The sequence below is a fragment of the Vombatus ursinus genome, unplaced genomic scaffold (assembly GCF_900497805.2).
Source record: "Vombatus ursinus unplaced genomic scaffold, bare-nosed wombat genome assembly UNPS02014786.1, whole genome shotgun sequence".
Lineage (NCBI taxonomy): Eukaryota > Metazoa > Chordata > Mammalia > Diprotodontia > Vombatidae > Vombatus > Vombatus ursinus.
In genome coordinates, this window is record NW_020954564.1 from 7,300,682 (window position 1) to 7,322,665 (window position 21,984).

The following is a 21,984-nucleotide window of genomic DNA, read 5'->3' on the forward strand; positions in this document are numbered from 1 at the left end:
AAGTTGATTTTGAAACATGAAGAAATTTCTAACCCCTTAGACCCATTTAGCTCTAGAATAAAAGCTCTACATAAACAATACATTCTTCATCTAAATTCTTCATCCAATGCCTTACCTCAGGAAGGCAGTGTTAAGTGGGTTCTCAAACATCATGTTAATGGAACATAAGCTAGGGGCAGGTGGGTGGGGTTCAGATAGAGCCATGGTGATGGACTGCATCTGTCGCATCATCTTCCCAGTTGCTCAGATTTTCATCTTCAATTATCCTCATTCTCCCTCATCCCACATATCCAATCAACTTTCAAGTCATGACAATTTTACCTCCATGACATCTCTATCAATCATCCTTTTTTCTCTAGGGCAACTAGGTGGCACAGTGGATAGAGTACTAGGCCTGGAGTCAGGAAGACTTGAGTTTAAATCTGGATTCAGACACTAACTGGATGACTTTAGACAGGTCACCTGTTTGCCTCAGTTTCCTTAACTGTAAAATGGAGGTAATAACAGTACCTACATTACAGGGTTATTGTGAGTACCAAATAAGATAATATTTTAAAATGCCCACTTGGCACAGTGCCTAAAACATATTAAGTGCTCTAAAATGTTTGTTCCTTTCCTTGCCCCTTTATTCCCACAGGTACCACCTTAGTACCAGTGTTTGCTCCTCATCTCTCACATGGGACATTGCCTTAGCCTCCTAATAGGTGTCCCTGCTTCAAGTCTTTTCTATTTAAAAAGCTGCCAAAGTATTTTTTTTTCTAAAGCCTGACCCAACCATGTTCTTTATCTGTTCATCTCATGAAAGCACCAGTTGTTCTCTATTGCTCCTAGAATCAAATACAAACTCCTCTAGCTATCATTTGAAGCTCTTCATAACCCGGTTCCAATCTACTTTCCAGTCTTACTGATTGCTCACTGTCTTATCCGTTAGTCTACAGTACAACCAAACTGGCCTTCTTGCTGCTGTTCATAAAAAAAAAAAACATTCTAGCTCCCAGAGGCAGTGAGGTGGTATTGGATAGAATGTGGAGCCTGGATTTAGGAAGACTTGAGTTCAAATCCAGCCTCAGAAACTTACAAGTTATATGACACTGTAAAAGTCACATCACCTCTGTTAGCCTTAGTTGCCTCAACTGAAAAATGGAAATGATAATAGCACCTACTTCACAGGACTGTTGTGAGGATCAGATGAGATTATATTTGTCAAAAAGACTTAGTGCAGATTCTGGCACTTAGTAGGTGCCATCTAATGCATATTCCCTTCCCCTTCCCTCGCCATCTCTGTGCCTTGGCACAGGCCATCTACCATGTCTGGAATTTACTTCCTCCTGACTTCTGCTCCTAAAATTCCTGGCTTCCTTCATGGCTCAGTTCAAGTTTGACAGCTTTCTCTAGGAAATTTTCTCTGATCATCACCTTCCTAGTCAGTGCCCTTCCCCTCAAAAGTTTTAAAAAATAATTGTTTTCTATGAATTTCTATTTTCTTATCTGTGCATGTGTTTTCCACCAAGAGAATGCAAACTCTTCGAGGGCTAGGGCTGTTTTGTATTTATCCCCGAAGACCCAGCATTTATCTTAGCACCTGGCACACAGTAGGTCTCAATGGGGGTATAGAATAAAATGAAAGAATATCAGTGGTAGGAACATCCTTGAGTCTCTACAGATTTTTTTAAATTTCATCTTGGCAGCCTTAGCACCTAGGCCAGTACCTCATACATAAATGCTCATTGATTGATGGGTTGATTAAATTCTTAAAATGCCAAATAATTGTCCTTATAGAAACCCTTCTGACCTTTGTCTATATTTCACAGAACAAATTAACTTACTGAATTTAATTTTTCTCTAACAATTCATAGTTCTGTTCCTTGTGTACCTAGTTGGAGAATAAGTTTACCAAATATTAGATTAAATGAAGTTCAGCCCTCTCATTTTACAGATGGAGAAACTAAAGCCCAGAGAAGGAAAATGTTTTGTTCAAGGTCACTTAGCTATTCAGTGACAGGGCCTGGCCTAGAACTCAGGTCTCCTGACTCTGAAACCAATGATCTTTCTGCTATACTAAAGTACCCTTGTAATGAACTGAAAATAGCTCAGCTACCTTCAGGAGCTAAACGACAAACCCAGAGACATTCACTTACACTTTGGTGGTGCGAATAGCACCTGGCCAGCCAGCCTGACTTCTCACAGGCTTCAGTAAGGGCATCAAATTGATGTGAGTGGAAAAAAAAAAAGAGCAGTACATCTGCAAATGCTAACTTGCTCAGCCAGCAGGGCCAATGAAAGGTTTCCGGTGTCAGCGCCTGTAGCTGTCACCTCTTAATAGCAGATAGGTTCCTTACCTTAGTGAGAAATGCTCATTAAATCTTTTGAGCCAGTCCTCAGAAAGAAGCTAACACCAGCACCAAGGTAGAGCTTAGCCCCACTGCACGGCCCTCAGTGGCATCAGCGACCACTTCCCTAGTACCATTCTATGCTCTAGAGGGAACTGAATCTACTGTTCATTAGCTTTAACTACCAATGGTTCCTTCATAGTGCTAACTAACTACAAAGAGGCATAAAATTAGAACTGGAAAGGACTTTGAAAGAGAAAACATGAAATGAGGCTCTGAGAGCAGAAGTACCTGGTCCATTTTCAAAACCCAGTTAGTGTCAGAGCCAAGACAAGACCTCAGGACTCTTGACCTTTCCCAAGAAGCCCCCAGCCAGAGGTAGCCTCCATATAAATAGCCAGGGCCAGGAACCAGAAATGAGCATACAAAGAAAAAAAAATTGCTGAGTAAGAATTATTTCTTCCTCCCTCTGGGCACCAACCGAAGCTCTCCATAGCTTCATGCAGTTGCTTGGAGTTCAATTGAAACCTGTCCTTCATGAGCAGCATCCTATTCTGTTGACTGCCTATCTCTAAAGGATTCAGTGTGGTTTAGTAGTGAAAACAGCACTAGGTTCAAGTTTGTAACCTACTGCTAACTAGCTTTGCAAACTTGTGTCACATAACCTCTATGGACTTCAGAATGAAGAAATCAGACTAAAGCATTTCTCAAGCCCCTTCCAGCTCTGGCAGTCTATGATATTTCCTTTCTTCTTCTCCTCTAACAAGTTTGCTTTATTTTTATTTTTTTTAATATACTGTTCCTTCTGTGGCTATGGTTTATTCTCTAAGGTGGATGACAGAGCTAGGATTATGGTTAGGCAAAGCAAACAACCACTCAAGGCATTGTTAAATACAACTTTTTTTTATAAATGAACACATTTTGAATGCCAAATAAATATGACAGTCCATGGTCTTCAGTGATTTTTTTTTTCTTTTTTGCTAAGTCAAGTAGTTTGTGCTAGAGTGAAGCCTTCAAGCCTCCAGTGGCTGTGCAATGTTCCAACCTTTCCTATGATGCAAAAATGTCTGGTGCAGACCCTGATCATAGCTAGCTAATCTATGAAGTGAATCTGTTTCAAGATGCTAATGAATCACAACATCAGAGAATCAGAGAGCTGCAAAATTTTGGGGTTGGAAAGTTCCATGCGCATCATCTAGCCCAAACTCATCACTTCACACATGAGAAAACTGAGGCTCAGAGAATGGAAGTCATTTAAAAAACAAAAAAACACACACACACACATGGCTAGGAAGTGGCAGGGATGGGGCGTCAACCTTGGTCTTCTAACTCCAAATTCAGAAATCTTAAACACAACAAGCCAGTCTTTCCCAGGGGATTCCTGATCACATGTTACTTTAATAGAATAGATTACACGGCTCTATGTGACCTTAGGCAAATCATTTCATCTCCATGGCCTTCAGTTTCCTCTATCTATAAAGTGAAGGTGTTTAACTAGATGTTCCTGATAATATCAATAATAGCTAACATTTATATAGTGTTTACTATGGGGCAAGCACTGTGATAAATGCTTTGCAATTATCTTATTTGATTCTCACAACAATCTTAGGAGATAAATACTATTATTAATCCCATTTTATAGGAAACTGAAGAAAACAAAGGTTAAGTGTCTCAGGGTCATAGAGGTGGTGAGTAAGGCTGGATTTGAACTATATATATATTATATATATATATATATTATATATATATATATATTATATATATATATATACATATATATAATTTCAAGCTTAGAGCTCTATCTACTGCACCACCTAGCTGCCCCATGAGAGAACTTTTTCCAATGGAAAGCCCCACCCTTCTCAGACCTGGAGCTCTTTGGAAACAGGGTGGAAAGGAAAGGAGAGGAGGGGAGCTCACCTTTCTCTTGGCAGCTGGTGGTTTGGGTTGTGGCGGCAGCGGACGCTGAGGCCAAAGAGTTTCCGGGCAGTGCGTTGGATCTTCTGTCTCTGAGCTTCAGTAGAGCTCTGGAGCAACTTGTAGCGGTTTTGTAGATCCCAGTCATTCCCCCAATGCTGGTGGATGCTCCCAATGGTCAGAAAATGGTTATTAGGCAGCCTCTTCATGAATGATTTAAATTCATCTGTTGCAAAACACAAGCCCAGATGCAGAGGATGAGGCCAGAAAATGCCCTCCAAAAATAGCCACATGATAAAAATGATCACTGAATAGTGTAGGCTTGCAAGTAAGGTTTCATAATCTAGGATTCCTTGGTAATAGAAATCATCCTACCAGCTTCTTTCCTGCTCTCACTTTCTAGACCTCTCCTCCATCTCCTAGAAAGTGCAGGGGTCATAAAACGAACAGTTTCATTTTTTTTCTGCTTATGTACTCACAGACCATGTGAGTTCAAATGGACGTTTGAGATCATTTAGTTCATCTTCATTTTGCAAAGGAGAAAACTGAGGTTCAGAGACGAGAAGTGACTACCCAAGTTCACACAGCAAGTTAATGGAAGACTCTGAACCCAAGTCTCTAGACTCCCAGGCTAGTGTTGTTTTCCAGCTATTATGTTGAAGGGTTAATGGAATTTGGGTATAATTTATACTGCATAAGAGGTTGCAATGGGATGAAAGTAATAATCTTTGAATATGGCAGCTTTGAGTAATTTTCTCAATGCCCACATGGTATCACCTAAAGTAAATGAGCTAAAATGAAAGCAATATTTGGGTTGCTCATGAGATCTTCTTAGTCTTAGACCTGCAAAAAAATTGGGATGGGAGGTTCAGTGAAGGGGTAGGATTCCTGTCTATCCCTAAAGACCTTTAGAATGAGAAAGGTTTGCTATTAATCCTAAGTAATCTGGCTGAAGGGAATAAATGGTGCTAATGACCTCTTCAGATCCCTTTCATCTCTATTTTTATTTATGGAAATTTTCTGAGTCCATTCAGCAGTTGACCCATTTGTTGGCACAGAAAGAGTTTTCCCTCTAATCTGTTTGCAGTGAACAATTATTCTCCATGTCTGTGGCTTCAGAGTTAGTGGCAGATTGGGAGGCGAAACCCAGGAGTCCAGAGCTCCAAATCCCAGCTCTAAGAAGCAAGCAGGCCTCCCTACCCAATCCTTCAGTAAGCATAAACAAGCTTGTGAATCTGTGTATGTTCTAGCTGAGTCCTGCTTAAGCCTAACCATTCAGGGACGTGAAGGCATTTCTGCCTGGGGTAGGAGTTGATAGTCTTTAGCAGTAGTTGGCCATTAATCTGATGAAATTACCCAGAGTTGAAGCTGTTAATGCTATTATGGGCTGAAAATGAAAAGAGGAAGAAGAAAAAAAAATCAAACCACAGATGCATATATGGATTTCTCTCCTTAATGGGTGATGCTGTTTTCAATTGATACATACATAGGCATTAGAGAGTGAATGTCCTTGTGGGAAGCAGGCACAATGCATAAGTCATCTAAGTGGTCTATTCAGCTCAATACTTAGCTTCTCATCTTCTTGTCTTTCTTACCCAAAGTGGTTTCTCTTCCTTCCCAAGAATTTGATTCAGAGAAGCCAGCCAGTTTTTGCATGCAGCCTTTGACTAGACCTTGGAGCTATTAGGACAGAGTTCTTTCTAACATTTTATTTCCACAAACATGCCTTTTGTTTAGGATCAACAACAATAAAAATAACATGAATTATACTACAAATTCCTTTTCTTTCATGAATTCTGTAAAGTTTTAAAGGAACTGTGTATCATTAGCAGCTTTACCTCAGTAATGTGACCTTGTAAAAAAAAATGAACTTAGAGTAAAATCACCAATAGCACATACAATCAGAATATCAGAGCTGGAATGAGCCTTAGGATACTCGAACATAAACACTTAGAATGTTAGAGGTGGAAGGAACTTCTTTAGAATAGAAAGCTAGAAGATAGGATGCCTAAATTGGGAGAGAATGTAGACTATAGAATGTAAAACAGACTATTTAAAACATAGGCTATTAGACCTAGATAGAAGGATATTTGAACATAGAATGTTAGAATATACAATCTGGTAATGTTATAAATGGAAAAAATGGTGCATACTGGTAAGCAGATAATCAGAACCATGGACAGGGCATGTAAGTTACTCCAATTGGTCATCCCAAGTACCAATGCAAATACAAGTCAGGCAGAACTTTGTTAGAGAAAATTACTCCTTGCTCCATCCCTCACCAGAACAGAACAGAACAGAGTAGTAATATAGGGCACTTTCTACTCTTACGTGTATTTTGATTTGCTCTCCAAACAGGTGTGGGGGTCTCATGGTATAGAAGCAAAGAGTTTTCCACCCCATCATTAGACTTATCTTTGTTCCTTTTGTAAATCGTCTGAGACTATGCAAAGCCAAAATCGAATGGGTATCTTAACAGTGCTTTTACCTAGAGAGTACCAGTATCACCCTGCTCTTTCTCAGGGAGCCTTCGGACTATTCACAATGACTATCCCATTATTTGGCAAGTATGTCTCTAAACGTTTAAAGGCACCTAGGGAACACATGGAAAAGGACACAGTGGGTGGTCCTGGATGAGAGTTGGAGGTGAACATCTGCCAGGAAGGAAGATGATCTTAGTTCCACACTGTACTATTGGATTTACTGTGTGACCTTGGACAGATATCTTTACCCCTCTGACATAATGATGACTATAAGGGAAATATGCCTGAAATATTCCTGCTCTCCAAGGAATATTTTTAGAGGTCATTTCCTATCTTTATCTAGAGCTTATTTTTGTTGTGGTGATTGTTGCATGTTAGATCTTATTTTTATTGTTAAATGAGTCTCTCCCCAACCCTCCTTCCCTCCATCCCTCTCTTTCTTCCCCTCTCTCTGTGTCTCTCTGTCTCTCTCTATCTCTGTCTCTGTCTCTCTCTCTCTCTCTGACACACACACACACACACACACACACACACACACACGGAACACAAGGTCATCAGCTGTGAGACTCCATACCTGAATTCTCCAGGTCTTTATAGGCTTCTGTCCAAGACTTGGCCATGTTGGCCAAGGTGTACTCCATGATCTGGATGTCAGTGATTGGGCAGTTGCATTGTGGAAATTCCTCTGCACACTGACATCGGCACTGGCTATTCTTACACACATACTCTCCTTCTCCATTGCACATTATGTAACTCAAGGCTGACTGGACAAATTTCTCTTGCAGATACTGAGGGAAGATTATCTGAAGACCTGCATGATAACATAAAAAGGGAAGGAGAGAGAAAGGGGAAGAGATAGGCACATTAAATAGAAGTTATTTCATTAACCATTTTGAAAGGTAATATATCCATTGGGATGTGAAGCTGCCAGGTTTCTTCTGTTTGTTAAAACTGAAGTCCTTGGGATGGGCCAAAATTCTAGCACTGTGGAGGGTCAAGCTTGTTAGAGAGATCTCTTTTTCAACCACATTCATTCCAACTCTATATACTACATTATCCCCTTTTCTTCATGGATAAATGATTTCTTTAGTGTGAGAACATCCTCCATTGACACAAATCTCAACTCCTCCACCACTTTCCTAAAATTGTTTTATGAACTGCTATGCCAAAATACACATCAGCTGATGGGAAATGTTCTATTGAGAAGCCTCTCCACATTTAGCTAGTATGGTATTTGGATAAGAAATCAGGCTTGGACATCCAAAAAAAAGGAAAAAAGGACCTATTTGCAGAAAAAAATATTTATAGCTCTTCTTTTTGTGGTGGCCAGGAATTGGAAATCAAAGGGATGCCCATCAATTGGGGAATAGCTAAACAGGCTGTAGTATCTGATTGTGATGGAATACTGATGTACTATAAGAAATGACAAGCATGATTATTTCAGAAAAACCTGGGAAGACTCACACAAACTGATTCATAGTGAAGTGAACAGAACCAGGAGAACATTGTACATAGTAATAGCAATATTGTTTAAGGAAGAACTGTGAATGACTTAGCTGTTCTCAGCAATACAGTGATCGAAGACAATCCCAAAGGACTAATGATGAAGCATACTATCTCCCTCCAGAGAAAGAAGTGTTATTGATTAAATATAGACTGAAGGATGCTATTTTTCACTTTCTTTCACTTTTTTTCTTTTATTCTAGTCTTTCACAAAATAACTAATATGGAAAAGTTTTACATAACTGCAAATGTGTAACCTATATTTGATTGCTTACCGTCTCAGGGAGGAGGAAGGGAGGGAAGGAGAGAGGGATAGAATTTGAAACTCAAAACTTTAAATAAAAATGTTAAAAAAAAGAAATCAGCCTTAGGGGCAGCTAGATGGCACATGGGATAGAGCACTGGCCCTGGAGTCAGTAAGACGAGTTCAAATCCAGCCTCAGACGCTTACTAGCTATGTGGCCCTAGGCAAGTCACTTACCCTTGATTGCCTCAAAAAAACAATCAGTCCTGGACCTGAACCTTTTTTTCCAACTTGATAATAGCTGGCACTTATACTTATATTGCACTTTAATTTTTACAAAGTATTTTTTATTTATTACCAAATTTCACAGTTATCACAACCCTGTGAGGTACCTCCCATTTTACACATGAGGAAACTGAGGTCGAGAGAAGTTAAACAAAAAAAAACCATCCTAGGGTAACACAGCTAGTAATTCTCTGTGTCAGGATTCAAACTTAGATCTTCCTGATTAAAGTCTGGCACATTCTCCAGTAGGCCAAATTTAAACTTCACGGGCATAGCTATCAAGAAAAAAAAAAATCACTTTCCAGGCTGATTCTGGGAAGATATTTAATACTGCTAAGAAGTCTTGCTCAGTATAGGTATGTTCTACTTTGGAACAGATTCTTTCTGCACTCCAAGACATCTTGCCTAAGAAGATGCACAATAACCACAGTGATGGCCCTCTCTCCTTCTACCTCTACTGCAACTCACCTTTTGATGCATAGAGCAGTTCTGGGCAAGAATATAAATTATAGGGGAGAATATGTTCCCCCATCATCAAAGACAAGAAAGTAGGAATCTCCTAGTGCCAAGGCTTCTCAAGGTCCCAATATATTCTGCTGAATGGTATGTTTGGAAAATGTGTGACAATAATAAATATTTGTTAAGGATATACTAGGTTCAGATCACTGTGACAGTCATTAAGAGGTATACAAAGTTTAAATAAGACATAGTCTCTGCTTTCATGGACCTTACAGACTAGTAGAAGGATAAGGAATCTAATCAGTTTGTATGATATATACTGTTGTATAGTAAGTGCATTAGAGTGATACAAAACAAATACCCCTTAGAAACTGCCAAAGGGAGCAATTTTTATTGATCCTGTGTGTCAGAGAAGGCTTCACGGACAAAACGGCATTTGATTTGGGCCTTAAAGTTTGCATAGTAATTAAATAGTGAAAAAAAAACAGGCAAGAAAGGCATTTCAGGCATAGGCAGTACTGTAAAGAAAAGAATGGAGGTAGGACAGTACATGGTGTGTTTGAGAGTAAAGAAAATAGAGTAAAAAGACTGTAAAGTCAAGGAAAAAGTACTGACCATCAAAAGATGGGCCTGTGGAGATGACCCAACAATTTCCTGAAAACTTATTCACAGTAAACCCTTAATGAGCATACATTCTATGAATATGATGTCATTAAGTGTAGGGGAGGTACAAACTTTTAATAAGACATAGTCTCTACTCTCATGGAGCACAGTCTTTTAGGAGGATAAGGCCCAAATGCAGATGAGTATAGGGAGAGAAATTGGACCTATGAGGAAACTCCCTCTACCAGGAGAGAGTTACTCAGAGTACTAAGAAGTCAAGTTACTTGGTCAGGGCCACAAGGCCAAAATGTGTGAGAGGCGGAACCTGAAGTTAGATCAATATGGCTTCAAAATCAACTCTGGTCTCGATGCCATTCTGCCTCTCATCATACATGGTAAGAAGACTAGATGGGTAAGAACAAATTGCCATGTATGGCCCAGGGGGAAAGGTCACTGCTAATCTTAGTATCTTTAGCAACATCCCAGGGATAACCGAATCCTCAAAGGACTTAGCTAACTTCTGCCTGCAGATGTGGTTTGATTCTCTTCTTCTCATCTTACCCTTTTCTTCTCCCCAAAAGCCTCTTTTTCCCTACTTCTCCCTTTTGGAGTTTTGTGATGATCTACATTCTCCATTATACATCCTTTGCCCAGCATTTTGGACTCAGTAGTGAGAAGCAATAAAACAATACCAAATAAGTGCCTGGACTCTAGCTTAGTCAGTGAACTACCTATAGGAAACTTTCCTGAGTAGAGGATTTAAGATTCCCTCTGGCTTCCAACATTCACTGTCTCCAATTCTAAGACTCTTTTAGCCCAGCCCTACCCCCTTCTTTCCATCCAACTACTGATTATTTTTATGTTTGTCCATTCAGACAGAATAGTACAGAAGAATCTCATCTTTTCTGTCTGTCTTTATATGATAATAGCCATTTTCTAGGTAATAAAGTACCCCACCACACATACACACACACACGCACACACACACACACACAAAGTATCTTCAAGAAACAGGCAATGCAAGGATTATTCTCCCCATTTTTTCAGATGGTAAAATTGAGGCTCATTAGCAGGGGTGTCAACTCAAGTCTCCTGATTCCAAGACCAAGGCTCTTTCTATTTTTCCATGCCAATGCTTTATTTCCATGTGCTTGCTCATCATTTTCTCTATCCCCTGTGTGTGGGGAGAACGTTTTCTATTCTTGGTTTCAGCCCAAAAGGAACTTGAAGAGCAAGTTTTTTGAAAAATGCGTCAAATCATCTCTTAGTTTGGCAAGGATTCAAAAAGCAGTATTACCTTCTATGTTTAATGTAACTGGAGGAAAAAAAGACAGAGAAGGCTTGGCATTGGGGGCTTTTTTTATGAGCGGTTGTAACACAAACAGGCTTCTCTTTAAAAACGGAAATTCCGTCCGTGCCGCTGCGTCTCTAAGGCGGGATCTCTTGGGTAATTTTGAAGGAGAATAATGAAGACAGAGGCAATTAGAAAGTACTTTTATGCAAAATGTCATTAACTGTTGAAAGTTACGTAACTATTTTGTTAGCAGCAGGGATTCACAAGCAGTCGTGGCCAAAGGCTTCCCTCAGTCACCTGTGTTCAACAAAGAAGCCCAGTTCTGGCCTCATATACTGGCGCCTCATTCCTTTCCCCATTTCAATGGGAGCCATAAATATCTTGGGGCAGGATTTGGCCCATATAATCACTGTTGTGTAAATATACAGCTGCTGTCTGGTGTGGGATATTTTGTTCCACATAGCTCCCAAGGAATTACACATGTGCATGAACACATAGCTCCATATGCACTTATGCAAGTAATAATAATTCAAATTTATGGAATAATAACTCATATGCATATAGTGACATGTCATGTTTCTGATGCTTTAAGGTTTACTTTCTTCAAAATAATTCTGTGAGTTTGGTGGTTCAAGGGTAATTCTCCTCATTTCACAGATGAGAGGGTGTAATCCCAGAGAGGGCAAGAGACTTGCCCAAGGTCACACACCTAATAAGTAGATGGCAAAACTAGGACTTGGACCCAGATCTTGTACCCATATGAGTTACAAGGGATGTAAAAATAAAAGTGAGGCTGCTCTTTTGTGAAGGTTATAGATTCCACTGCGCAATTGGTAGGACTTAACAAAAATTGTGATTTTCATTTCAAAACCAACTCACCCACACTGAACATATGGAATGTTTTCTTTTTTTTTCTTAGACTACTTAGAATTTTACATGTGATGCCTTCAATATACAAGTTGTGTGGGCAATGATGGTTGTGTGAGCATTAAAAAGAGGACCATCACTTTCTGCTTCTTTCTCCCTTGCTACCTCACATCGTGATCATTGGGCTTCATATATGGAAACCCATCTAGTCCTTCTGTCCCTGACCCTGACATAGCAAGCATCATCTCTATTCTGATCGCTCTAGTTTGACCAAGGGAAGGGTAATGAAAATGAAGAGAATCAACATTTATATAGTACCTATTATGTGCTAGGTACTGTGCTATGTACTTTACAAATATTATCTGCTTTGATCCTCACAACATCCCTGTGAGGTAGATGGTGTTATTATCTCTATTTTGCAGTTGAGGAAACTGAGGCAAACAAAACTTAAAGTAACTTGTTTAGGGTCACAGCTAGTAAGTGTCTGAGGTCAGATTTGAACTCAGGTCTTCCTGTCTCTAAGCCCAGAACTCTATCTGCTGCACCACCTTTTTGTTGTTGCTGCCAACTGTCTCAGTTGTGTTTGACTCTCTGTGACCCCATTTGGAGTTTTCTTGGCAAAGATACTGGAGTGATTTGCCATTTCCTTCTCCAGTTCATTTTACAGTATAAATAGTAATTGTTTCTGTTCTGGCCAAGAACTCTGAGGGTCTCCCCACCACCCATTGATTCTTTTGTGAAGGCAAACTAGGACATCTTTTGCCTCCATTCTTTTTTTTTTCCTTTTCTACTTAATTATATTTTTATTTTTTCCCAATTACATGTAAAGATAGTTTTCAACATTCACTTTTATAAGATTTTGAGTTCCAGATTTTTTTCTCCCTCCAGCCCCTCTCTCTTCCCCAAGATTGCATGCAATCTGATACAGGCTATACATGTACAATCCTATTAGACAGACATATTTCTACATTAGTCATGTTGTAAAGGAAGAATAAAACCAAAAGGGAAAAACTATGAGAAAGGAAAAAAAAAGAGAGAGAAAGAAAATAGTATGAGTCTATCTGCATTTTTACTCTATCGGTTCTTTCTCTTGATGTGGATATCATTTTCCATCATGAGTCTTTTGGAATTGTCTTAGATCATCGTACTGCTGAGAAAAGCTAAGTCTATCAAAGTTGATCATCACATCGTGTTGCTGTTTTGGTGGATGGTGTTCTCCTGGTTCTGCTCACTTCACTTAGCATCAATTCATGCCAAGTTTTCTGAGGTTTTTCTAAAATCTGCCTGCTCATTATTTCTTACAGAATAATTGTATTCCATTACATTTATATACCACAACTTGTTCAGCCATTCCCCAATTGATGAGTATCCCCTCAATTTCCAATTCTTTGCCACCACAAAAAGAGTTACTAGAAATATTTTTGTACATGTGGGTCCTTTTCCCTTTTTTATGATCTCTTTGGGATACAGATCTAGTAGTGATATTGCTAGATCAAAGGGTATGGACAATTTTATAGCCCTTTGTTTTGCCTCCATTTTTACCTAGCCTTTAATTACTGAATGTGTGTTGCCTCAGACAAACTAAGACCTGGGAAAAACCTTAGCTTAAAAAGGCCAAGGTCTCCCACTGCATCTGGGGCCACAGCCAGACACTCTGACATATGTCTTGCCACTGGACTCCGATGACTCTAGAGGAGAGAGTGAGGCTGATAACTTTCACTACCTCACTTAAATCCAATACATTTGCAGTCAAGACATCACCCTCCTCATATCATTGATCCTCTTCTAGAATGTAGGATGAACAACAAGAATCATTTTACAGATAAGGAAACTGAGGCAAACAGGGTTAAATGACTTGCCCAGGGCCACACAACTACTAAATGTCTGAGTCCAGATTTGAACTCAGACCTTCCTGATTCCAGACCCAGAAGTCTATGCACTCCACCACCTACCTGCCTCTAAACCCATACAAAAAGGGAGCTATCTCCATTAACATTAAAAGAATGGGAGAACATTTTAAAAATTGCCTTTCCTACCCTCTTTACAGATGATGATGATAACTGGCATGTATATAGCATTATTATTTCATTTGATCCCTACAGTAATCCTAGGAAGTACTATTATCATTCCCATTTTATAAATAAGGAAACTGAGGCAGACAGTGGTTAAGTGACTTGTTCAGGGTCATACAACAAACAGGTGTCTGAGGGAGGAACTGAACTCAGATATTCCTGACTCTGGGTCCAGTGCTCTATGCACTGTGCCACCCGCTGCCTAGATAATGACAAACTCGACCAGATATGGGAACTGTTTTGATTAAAGTTCCCATTTGAGACTAAGTCCCAAGTCTCCTACCTCTTAGTCCAAAGCTCTTTCCATTACAGTCAAATGGGGTCTTTTCCCACTGTTATAGTTATCCCTATATGAGTTGAGATACAATGTTCTGCCTGACTCCTCAAAAGCTACTTGAATTCAGGCACAAGTGTGCGAGCATTTCTAGAATAGTTTAGTGTAGTCTTCCTCCTAGATTACTCTTGCACATATATATCACCCAAATTTCTGACCTCCTTTGCTACTTAGGGTCCGGTAGATATGAGGTAGAAGTTGATAATAGGTCATGTATTCAAAACTAGATTTGCATTAGGAGAGAGATCCTTCCCTTTTCTTTTCTTATCTCTCCCAATACAGCAAGCATCAAGTGGTTAATAAATGCTTGGTAAATAACAAAAGGGATGGGGCCTGACAGATTTTGAAATTAATTAGGCAATGTCAGAGATGAAAATTGAGTCATAGCTCTCAAGGATGGGACCTGACCTCAGAGTGTACTGGCTCAGTCCCCCATGTCCCCCTAACCTCCCACCTCAGGCTAGTTTGGCCTTAAAACTTGGTTTGGATTTATCTTGGTGAGAAAGTATGCTTGAGGAATATCGCCTGAGCCCAAGACATAGAATCAGAATATCTCAGTTCCAGGCTATCCCTTTTGTCACTTAATAGCTGTGTGATCTTGGGCAAATCCCTTCCCTTCTATGGGTCTTGACTTATTCATAGGTAAAATGAGGGTATTGGGCTAGGTGATTCCGAATTCATCTTTTAGCACCAACATTCTTAGAAGAGCCTGAAAAAAATGTTCAGAGGCAGGAATGGCCATGGTTCACTCTAAGCACCTTTAAGGCAGGGACCATTTTAGATCATAGGATTTAGACCATGATAGGCCCTTATAGATCAAATACAATCCCTTCATTCCACAGATGAGGAAACTAGATCCTTCAGAGGTAAAGTGACTTGTCCCAAGGTCAGATAAGCAATGAGGAAGAGAGTCAGGATTCCAACCCCCATCTTCTTAGTCCATATGCACGGCAAAAACTATGCTATAACTTCCCCTAAGCACCTAAACTGGTGCTATACTCCCTGAAGGGACACAACAAATCTTTCTTGACTAAATAGTTTGTTTTCTGACCTATTTCATTAGTAGCTAAATGCACACTCTCTTCTGATGTCAAGGGGAGGCCAATTGCGCTAGATGAGGGAGAAGGAAAAAAAAAGGTCCTTGTGTGATGGAAGACAAATATTTTTCTCTCCCATTAGAGTATCAGAATGCAACCCCCTGTAGACATCGTCAAGCCCTATAGGACTCCCAGCTGTTGTCTTGGACCTGGTAAGTTCTGCCTGTCAGATTCTGTCGGTTTCTGAAACGCATGAGGCAGAGGGAATAATAACTCCGAGTGAACCGCCTGCAAGCCTCCTGGCCTGATCCCCTTCCTCACAAAAAGCCCAGGGATTTCAGACTGGCAGATAAAGGACTTTATGGCTGGAACAGCAGCACTGAACTCCAGTGTAATGAAGGCACGCAGGTCAATTACCCATCTGTTTGTGTTTCTGTTGCGCTGAATTACAGTATCCATCGCTGACAGCTCATTGGAGTGGAATGGAAATAAGACAATAATTCACCGGGTGAAACTGTGCAGAAAGGGCGAAAAGGCTGTGATCTCATTCAGAAGTTCAGGCCTGTCTCCGTGACGGGTCATTTACGGTCTGGGAAAGGGAGACAGGCAGCCATAGGGCTCTTGCAATCTCATGAGACCACTTGTTTGCCTTCCTTAGTGAAGGGAGTAGGAAGTGGGGTTTGGTTAAGGTCCAGATCACAGAACCACAGAATGTAAGAGGTGGAAGAAATAGGAATCCCTTCTCTAATATCCCTGACAAGTGGTTTTTCAGACTCCGCTTAAAGACCTCCAAGGATAGGGAAGTTGCTACTCCCAAAGCATCCTATGTCACCTTTGTACAGGGAGTTTTTTTTTCCTCCCCATATATAAATGAAATTATAATAGTATATAAGTATATTAAAAATGTTTAATATTTACATATAAATGTAGAAGGGGAGGCATATTTATAAATGTTTTATATAATAATAGCAGCTAACATTTTTATAGTGCTAACTATATACCAGACAACTGTGCTATATGCTTTACAATTATTATCTCATTTGATCCTCACAAAAACCCTGGGAGGTAGGTGCTATTATTATTCCCATTTTACACATGAGAAAACTGAGGCAAACAGATTAAGTAGTGACTTGCCCAGGGTCACACAGCTAGTAAATCTCTGAGGCTGGATTTAAACTCAGGTCTTCCTAACTTCGGGTCCAGTTCTCTATCTTACAGTGACAACATTAGGATCATAAGGACCATAGATTTATAAATGAAAGCAGCTTTCAAGGTCAGTCATCTAGTCTAATGCAGTCATTTTACAGTTGAGGAACCTGGGGACCAGAAAGGTTAATTGAGTGCCCAAGGTCACACAGGTAATAAGGAACCGAGCTAGGATTTGAAATAAAGTCCTCTAAATTCAAAACCTGCTCTCTTCCATAACAACTACCACCATTGCTCCTAAAGTCTAGCCAAACTAATCCCTATTCCTCCTGCCATCCCTTCAGACAATTCTATGCCCTAAAGGACTCAATCCACTCAGTTTTAGCACCTAGGCCAGGCCGGGATCTGGTGATGCAGGTGTGTAACCCCTGCTACCTCAGGACACTGAAGCTGGTGGAGTTCTTGAGTTTGGGAGTTCTGAGCTCTAGTAGGGCTAAAGAAGAAGAACAAACAACTCAGATCGTGTCCCTGCCCTTTTCTCCTTTAGTAAGTAGAGAAAGTCACGTGACTCACTATATTTACTTGGTCCCACTCAGTCAACAATATTTTATTAAATCCCTATGTGACAAGTACTCTGCTAAGCACTGTAGACCCAAAGACAAAAGTGAAACCCTCTCTGCCCTTAAAGAATTTGCAAGCTAATGGGGTAGAAAACATATAATATTTAATGTCATATACTATATAACAGAATATATGGTAGTACCTAATTTATTTTCTATATCTATATCTAATCTCTCTCTCATCTATCTATCTCTATCTATCTAACTATCTATCTATCACTATCTATCTATCTATCACTAGCTTTCAAAAGAGCAGGAAAAGCTTCATTTAGAAAATGGCATTTGAACAGAGTCTGGAAGACAATTAGGTCTGCAGGGAGGTAGAGTTGGGGAGTGAGTACCTTCCAGTCATGAGGAATGTACAATTCAAAGACACAGAGAAGGGAGAAGGAAGATTTTCTGTGCAGAAAAACAAATTGTCCAGTCTACCTGGGTTGAAGAGCGTTAGGAGGAGAGTAATATGTAAGAAAACTAGAAAGGTGGGAAGGTACCAGGTTCTGAAGTGTTTTAAATGCCAGGGGAATTTATATTGGATTTTTGAGCCAGTATGGAACCACTGGAATTTGTCTGAGCATGTATGAAATGATCAACACGTACTTTAGAAAAATTACTTGGGCAGCTGTATTGGATGGATTGGAGAGAGGAGTGAGAGGAGATGCAGGCCTGAGCTACAGTGATAGCAAGTGAGTGTAGAGGGGGAAAGAAAGCTATGTCAGAGATCTGAAGGTAAAAGCAACAAGAATTGTCAACTGGTTTTTACTGGAGAATGAAAATGAGGAATGGAAGTTGTGAACCTAGATGACTTGACAGCAATAGGGAAGGTCAGAAGATTGGAAGGATTGATGGGAAAGATAATTCTATTTTGCATAGGTTAAGATTGAGATGACATCCAGTTCAATACATCTAACAGGCACCTCAAGATATGAATGCAGGATATAATATCCTGATTCCAGGGCCAGTGCTGTATACACTGCCCCACCTACCTGCCCTTTTGATTTTTTTTTGGGGGGGGTGAGACAGTTGGGGTTAAGTGACTTGCCCAGGGGCACACAGCTAATAAGTGTCAAGTGTCTGAGGCCAGATTTGAAATCAGGTCCTCCTGACTCCAAGTCTGGAGCTCTATCCACTGTGCCACCTAGCTGTCTCAGCTAGGGGCTTTAGCTTGCTGGATAAAAAGAATCCAGAAGTCATCTGAATAGGGATGATAATGGAAGCCAATGGAACTGATGAGATCACTAAGTTAGAAAGAAAAGGGAAGAGGGCCAAGGATAGCGAGCCGAGGGGACATGTTGAATCAGCAAAGCAAAGTAAGAAAGTCCAGTCAACTAAGAGGAGAATAGAGAGAAAGCATTGTCATTAAAATCCCAAGAAGAGAGAGTACCTAGGAAAAAGAGGTCAAAGTCTAGTATATAGAATTGTAAATTTTGCAAAAGCATTTTACATATGTGATCCATTTGATCCTCACAACAATCCTAAGAGGTAGATGCTATTTTATAGATGATGAACATGAAACTGAAAGACATTAAGTGACTTTCTCAGAGTTACACAGTAGGTTAAGTGTCTGAGGCAGAGTGGAAAGCCACAGAGAGGTCAAGGAGGATGAGGATAGAGAAAAGGTCAATAGATTTGGCAATTAAAAGATGGTTGGTGACTTTAAAGAGAACAGTTTCAGTTTAATGATAAGAATTCAGTTGAATGGCAAGAAGCCATGGTGAAGGGAGTTAAGAAGGTACTGGTAGGAGATGAAACTGAAATATTAAGTAGAAAAGGCTTTTTCAAGTGGTTTGCTGACAGAGAGAGGATAGTTAGTGAGGATGATGTAATCTAGTAAAAAAAAAACAAGATGGGGAGACCTTGGTATATTTGTGGTCAGTAGGAAAAAATACAGTACTGAGAAAATGAAGATTAGAAAAAAAAGGAATAACAGTTGAGGCAATCTGCTAGACAAGGTGGCAGGCAATAGGATCAAGGTAGAAGGAAAATTGTTGGCACCCTGGCCATCTTCTTTGGCATTTTCCTTGCCATTGCACATGTCCTCACACCACTACCTTTCTACTTCTTACTTATGGAATGGTTATCAAATCAATAGTGTCATTGCTCCTGGAAATACCCCTTATTGCTGCTCTCATCACCCCTATGATTTCTCATAACAAAACAGCCTGACCACTACTCCCTTTCTAGAATGTAAGCGTCTTGAAAGCAGAGACTATTTTGTTTTGGGTTTGTATCCCTAGTTTTATTAGGTGCTTAATAAATGTCTTTAAACCAAGTATTTCATGTAAATCTGAGTCTTTTTCCCCCTGTAGTGTAAATACACCCAACTCCCCCAATGAAGCAGAATCTGACAAGCATTTATTTCACACTTACTATGTGTAAAGCACCATGTCAGGTTTATGGGACATAAAGACAAAATGAAAAACATTCCATGCCTTCATGGTGCTTACATTCAGCTGATCCTCTAATGACCTAGTTTCTAATAACAGATACTTTAAAAAATGTATGACATTTACATAACATTTAAAGCTTGTGAATCACTTTACATTCATTATCTATTTCTGCCTCAGTAGCCTTGTGAGGAAAGTGCCACAAGTATTTTTCTCCCCATGTTAAAGCTGAGGAAACTGAGGCTTAGAGAAGCTAAATGACTTGCCCATGGTAACAGCAAGTGAGAGAGGAGGATAAAATTCAGATCTTCCTGAATCTAAGTTTAGGAGGCAGTGTGGTAGAATGGATGGAGCATATGACTTGTGAAAGTACCTGGATTTCAATTTTGTCTCTGCCACTTACTGCCTATGTGACCTTGGGCCTCTCAGGACCTCGGTTTCCTTTTCTATAAAATAAGGGAGTTGGATTCCATTATCTCTGAGGTCCCTTTCAGTTCTACTTTGTGATCCTGTGATATATGGTCTAGCATTCAGTCTACTATGCTATATGACCCCTTATGATAGTTTAAAACTATGGCGCCTAGTTAGCTGAAATATTCTACCTGCTACTCAAAATAAACAGTTGAAATGTAGAAATGCCAAAGGAATCTAGACTGACTTACCTCTAATGTAGGTCCTTTCTAAGTGTGAGAAATTATGATTTTAAAATCTAACTTACCTTGGGTAAGTTACTTCTCTGAGGCAGCTAGTGGCACAGTGGATAGAGTACATCTGGAATCAGAAGACCTGGGTTCAAATTTGACCTTAGACACTACTAGCTGTATGACCCTGGGCAATTCATTTAACCTCTATTTGCCTCAGTTTGCTCAAAGGTAAAATGGGTATTATAATAATAATAGCGCCTCCCTTCTAAGTTTGTAAAAGTGTTTAGCATAGCACCTGGCACATGGCAAGGACTATTCCCTCCCTTACTCTTCTCAGCTTAAAGTGGGATTCTGAAGCAATGTGGAGTAGTGGACAGAGCCTCATAGGAAGATTTTGGCTCAAGCTCTACCTCTGACACATACCTATGTGTCACCTTGGATAAGTCTCTTAACTTCTCAGTGCATCCAGGTGACAATTTTCAATGATAGAAAGAATTTCCTCACTAGGAGTTACCTATTCCAATAAAATCATAGATCTGGACACCCTCCCCTCCCTTCCCTCCCCCACACACCCTACGCCATTCAAAAGTGGAATATTAATTCTTGCTGCGTCTCCTTTGCAGGAAAGTTATGAGGGTCCAATGGATTTACTAACATGTAAGAACTTTGCATACCGCCATTCACAGGCTAAGGATCCTTCAATTCGTTGCAACAAACACTTCTTAATTGCCTGCTCTGTTACCAAACATTGTGCTACACACAGAGGAAAAAAAGGCAAAAAAAGGAAAAAAAAAAGAGCCACCCACTGCCCTCCAGGAGTTTCCAGTATCCCAGAGTGAGCACTATGAGTACACAAAGAAAATAACATGTAAATCTGAGGAAGAAAAGGATAGTAATGATAGCTGATATTCAGGAAGGTTGTACAGAGAAGGTGGGACCTGGCTTATGCCTTGAAGGAAGGCAAAAATTTTGAGAAGTAAAAATGAAAATGGAGTGCTTTGAAGGCTTCGAAAATGACTTGTGAGAATGGGCAGGCCCAACATTTTACACATTATAGCAAGATAAGATCAAAATGGGTACGTGATTTAGACATAAAAGGTGATATCAGAAGCAAATTGGGGAGCATGGAAAATTTTACCTGTCAGATCTATGGATAAGGGAAGAATTTGTGACCAAACAAGATAGAGAGGATTATAGGATTCACATTTTGATTACATGAAATTAAAAAGGTTTTGCACAAATAAAACCAATACAGCCAAGATTTGAAGGAAAACCAGGAACTGGAAGGAAAAAAAAAAGTTTTCTCTGATAAAGTTCCTCTGATAAAAGCCTCATTTCTCAAATAGAGAACTGATTCAAATTTATGAGAACACGAGTCATTCCCCAATTGATAAGTGGTCAAAGGATATGAACAGGTAATTTTCAGAAAGAAAAATCAAAGCTATCTATAGTCATATAAAAATGCTCTAAATCACTATTGATTAAAACAACTCTGAGGTATCACCTCAGACCTCTCAGATCGGCTAATAGGACAGAAAAGGAAAATGGCAAATGTTGGAGGGGATGTGAAACAATTGGGACACTAATGCACTGTTGGTGGAGTTGTGAAATGAGGCAACTATTTTGCAGAACAATTTGAAACTGTGCCCAAAGGACTATAAAACTGTATATACCTTTTCACCCACCAATACCACTACTAGATCTGTATCCTAAAGACATCAAAGGAAAAGGAAAAGGACATATTTGTACTCTCTCTCTCTCT

At 39.8% G+C, this 21,984-nt stretch overlaps 1 protein-coding gene across 1 annotated transcript in view; it reads right to left on the reverse strand.

Annotated features, from left to right (window-relative positions):
• Positions 1-21,984, reverse strand: part of LOC114047136 (BMP/retinoic acid-inducible neural-specific protein 1) — a 168,211-nt gene that overhangs the window by 19,544 nt on the left and 126,683 nt on the right. Inside the window, exons 6-7 of the mRNA XM_027867891.1 lie at positions 7,305-7,541; positions 4,251-4,473 (exon numbers count right to left, since the gene is read on the reverse strand). Of these exons, the coding sequence (XP_027723692.1) occupies positions 4,251-4,473; positions 7,305-7,541 (460 nt within the window). The remainder of the gene's footprint in view (positions 1-4,250; positions 4,474-7,304; positions 7,542-21,984) is intronic.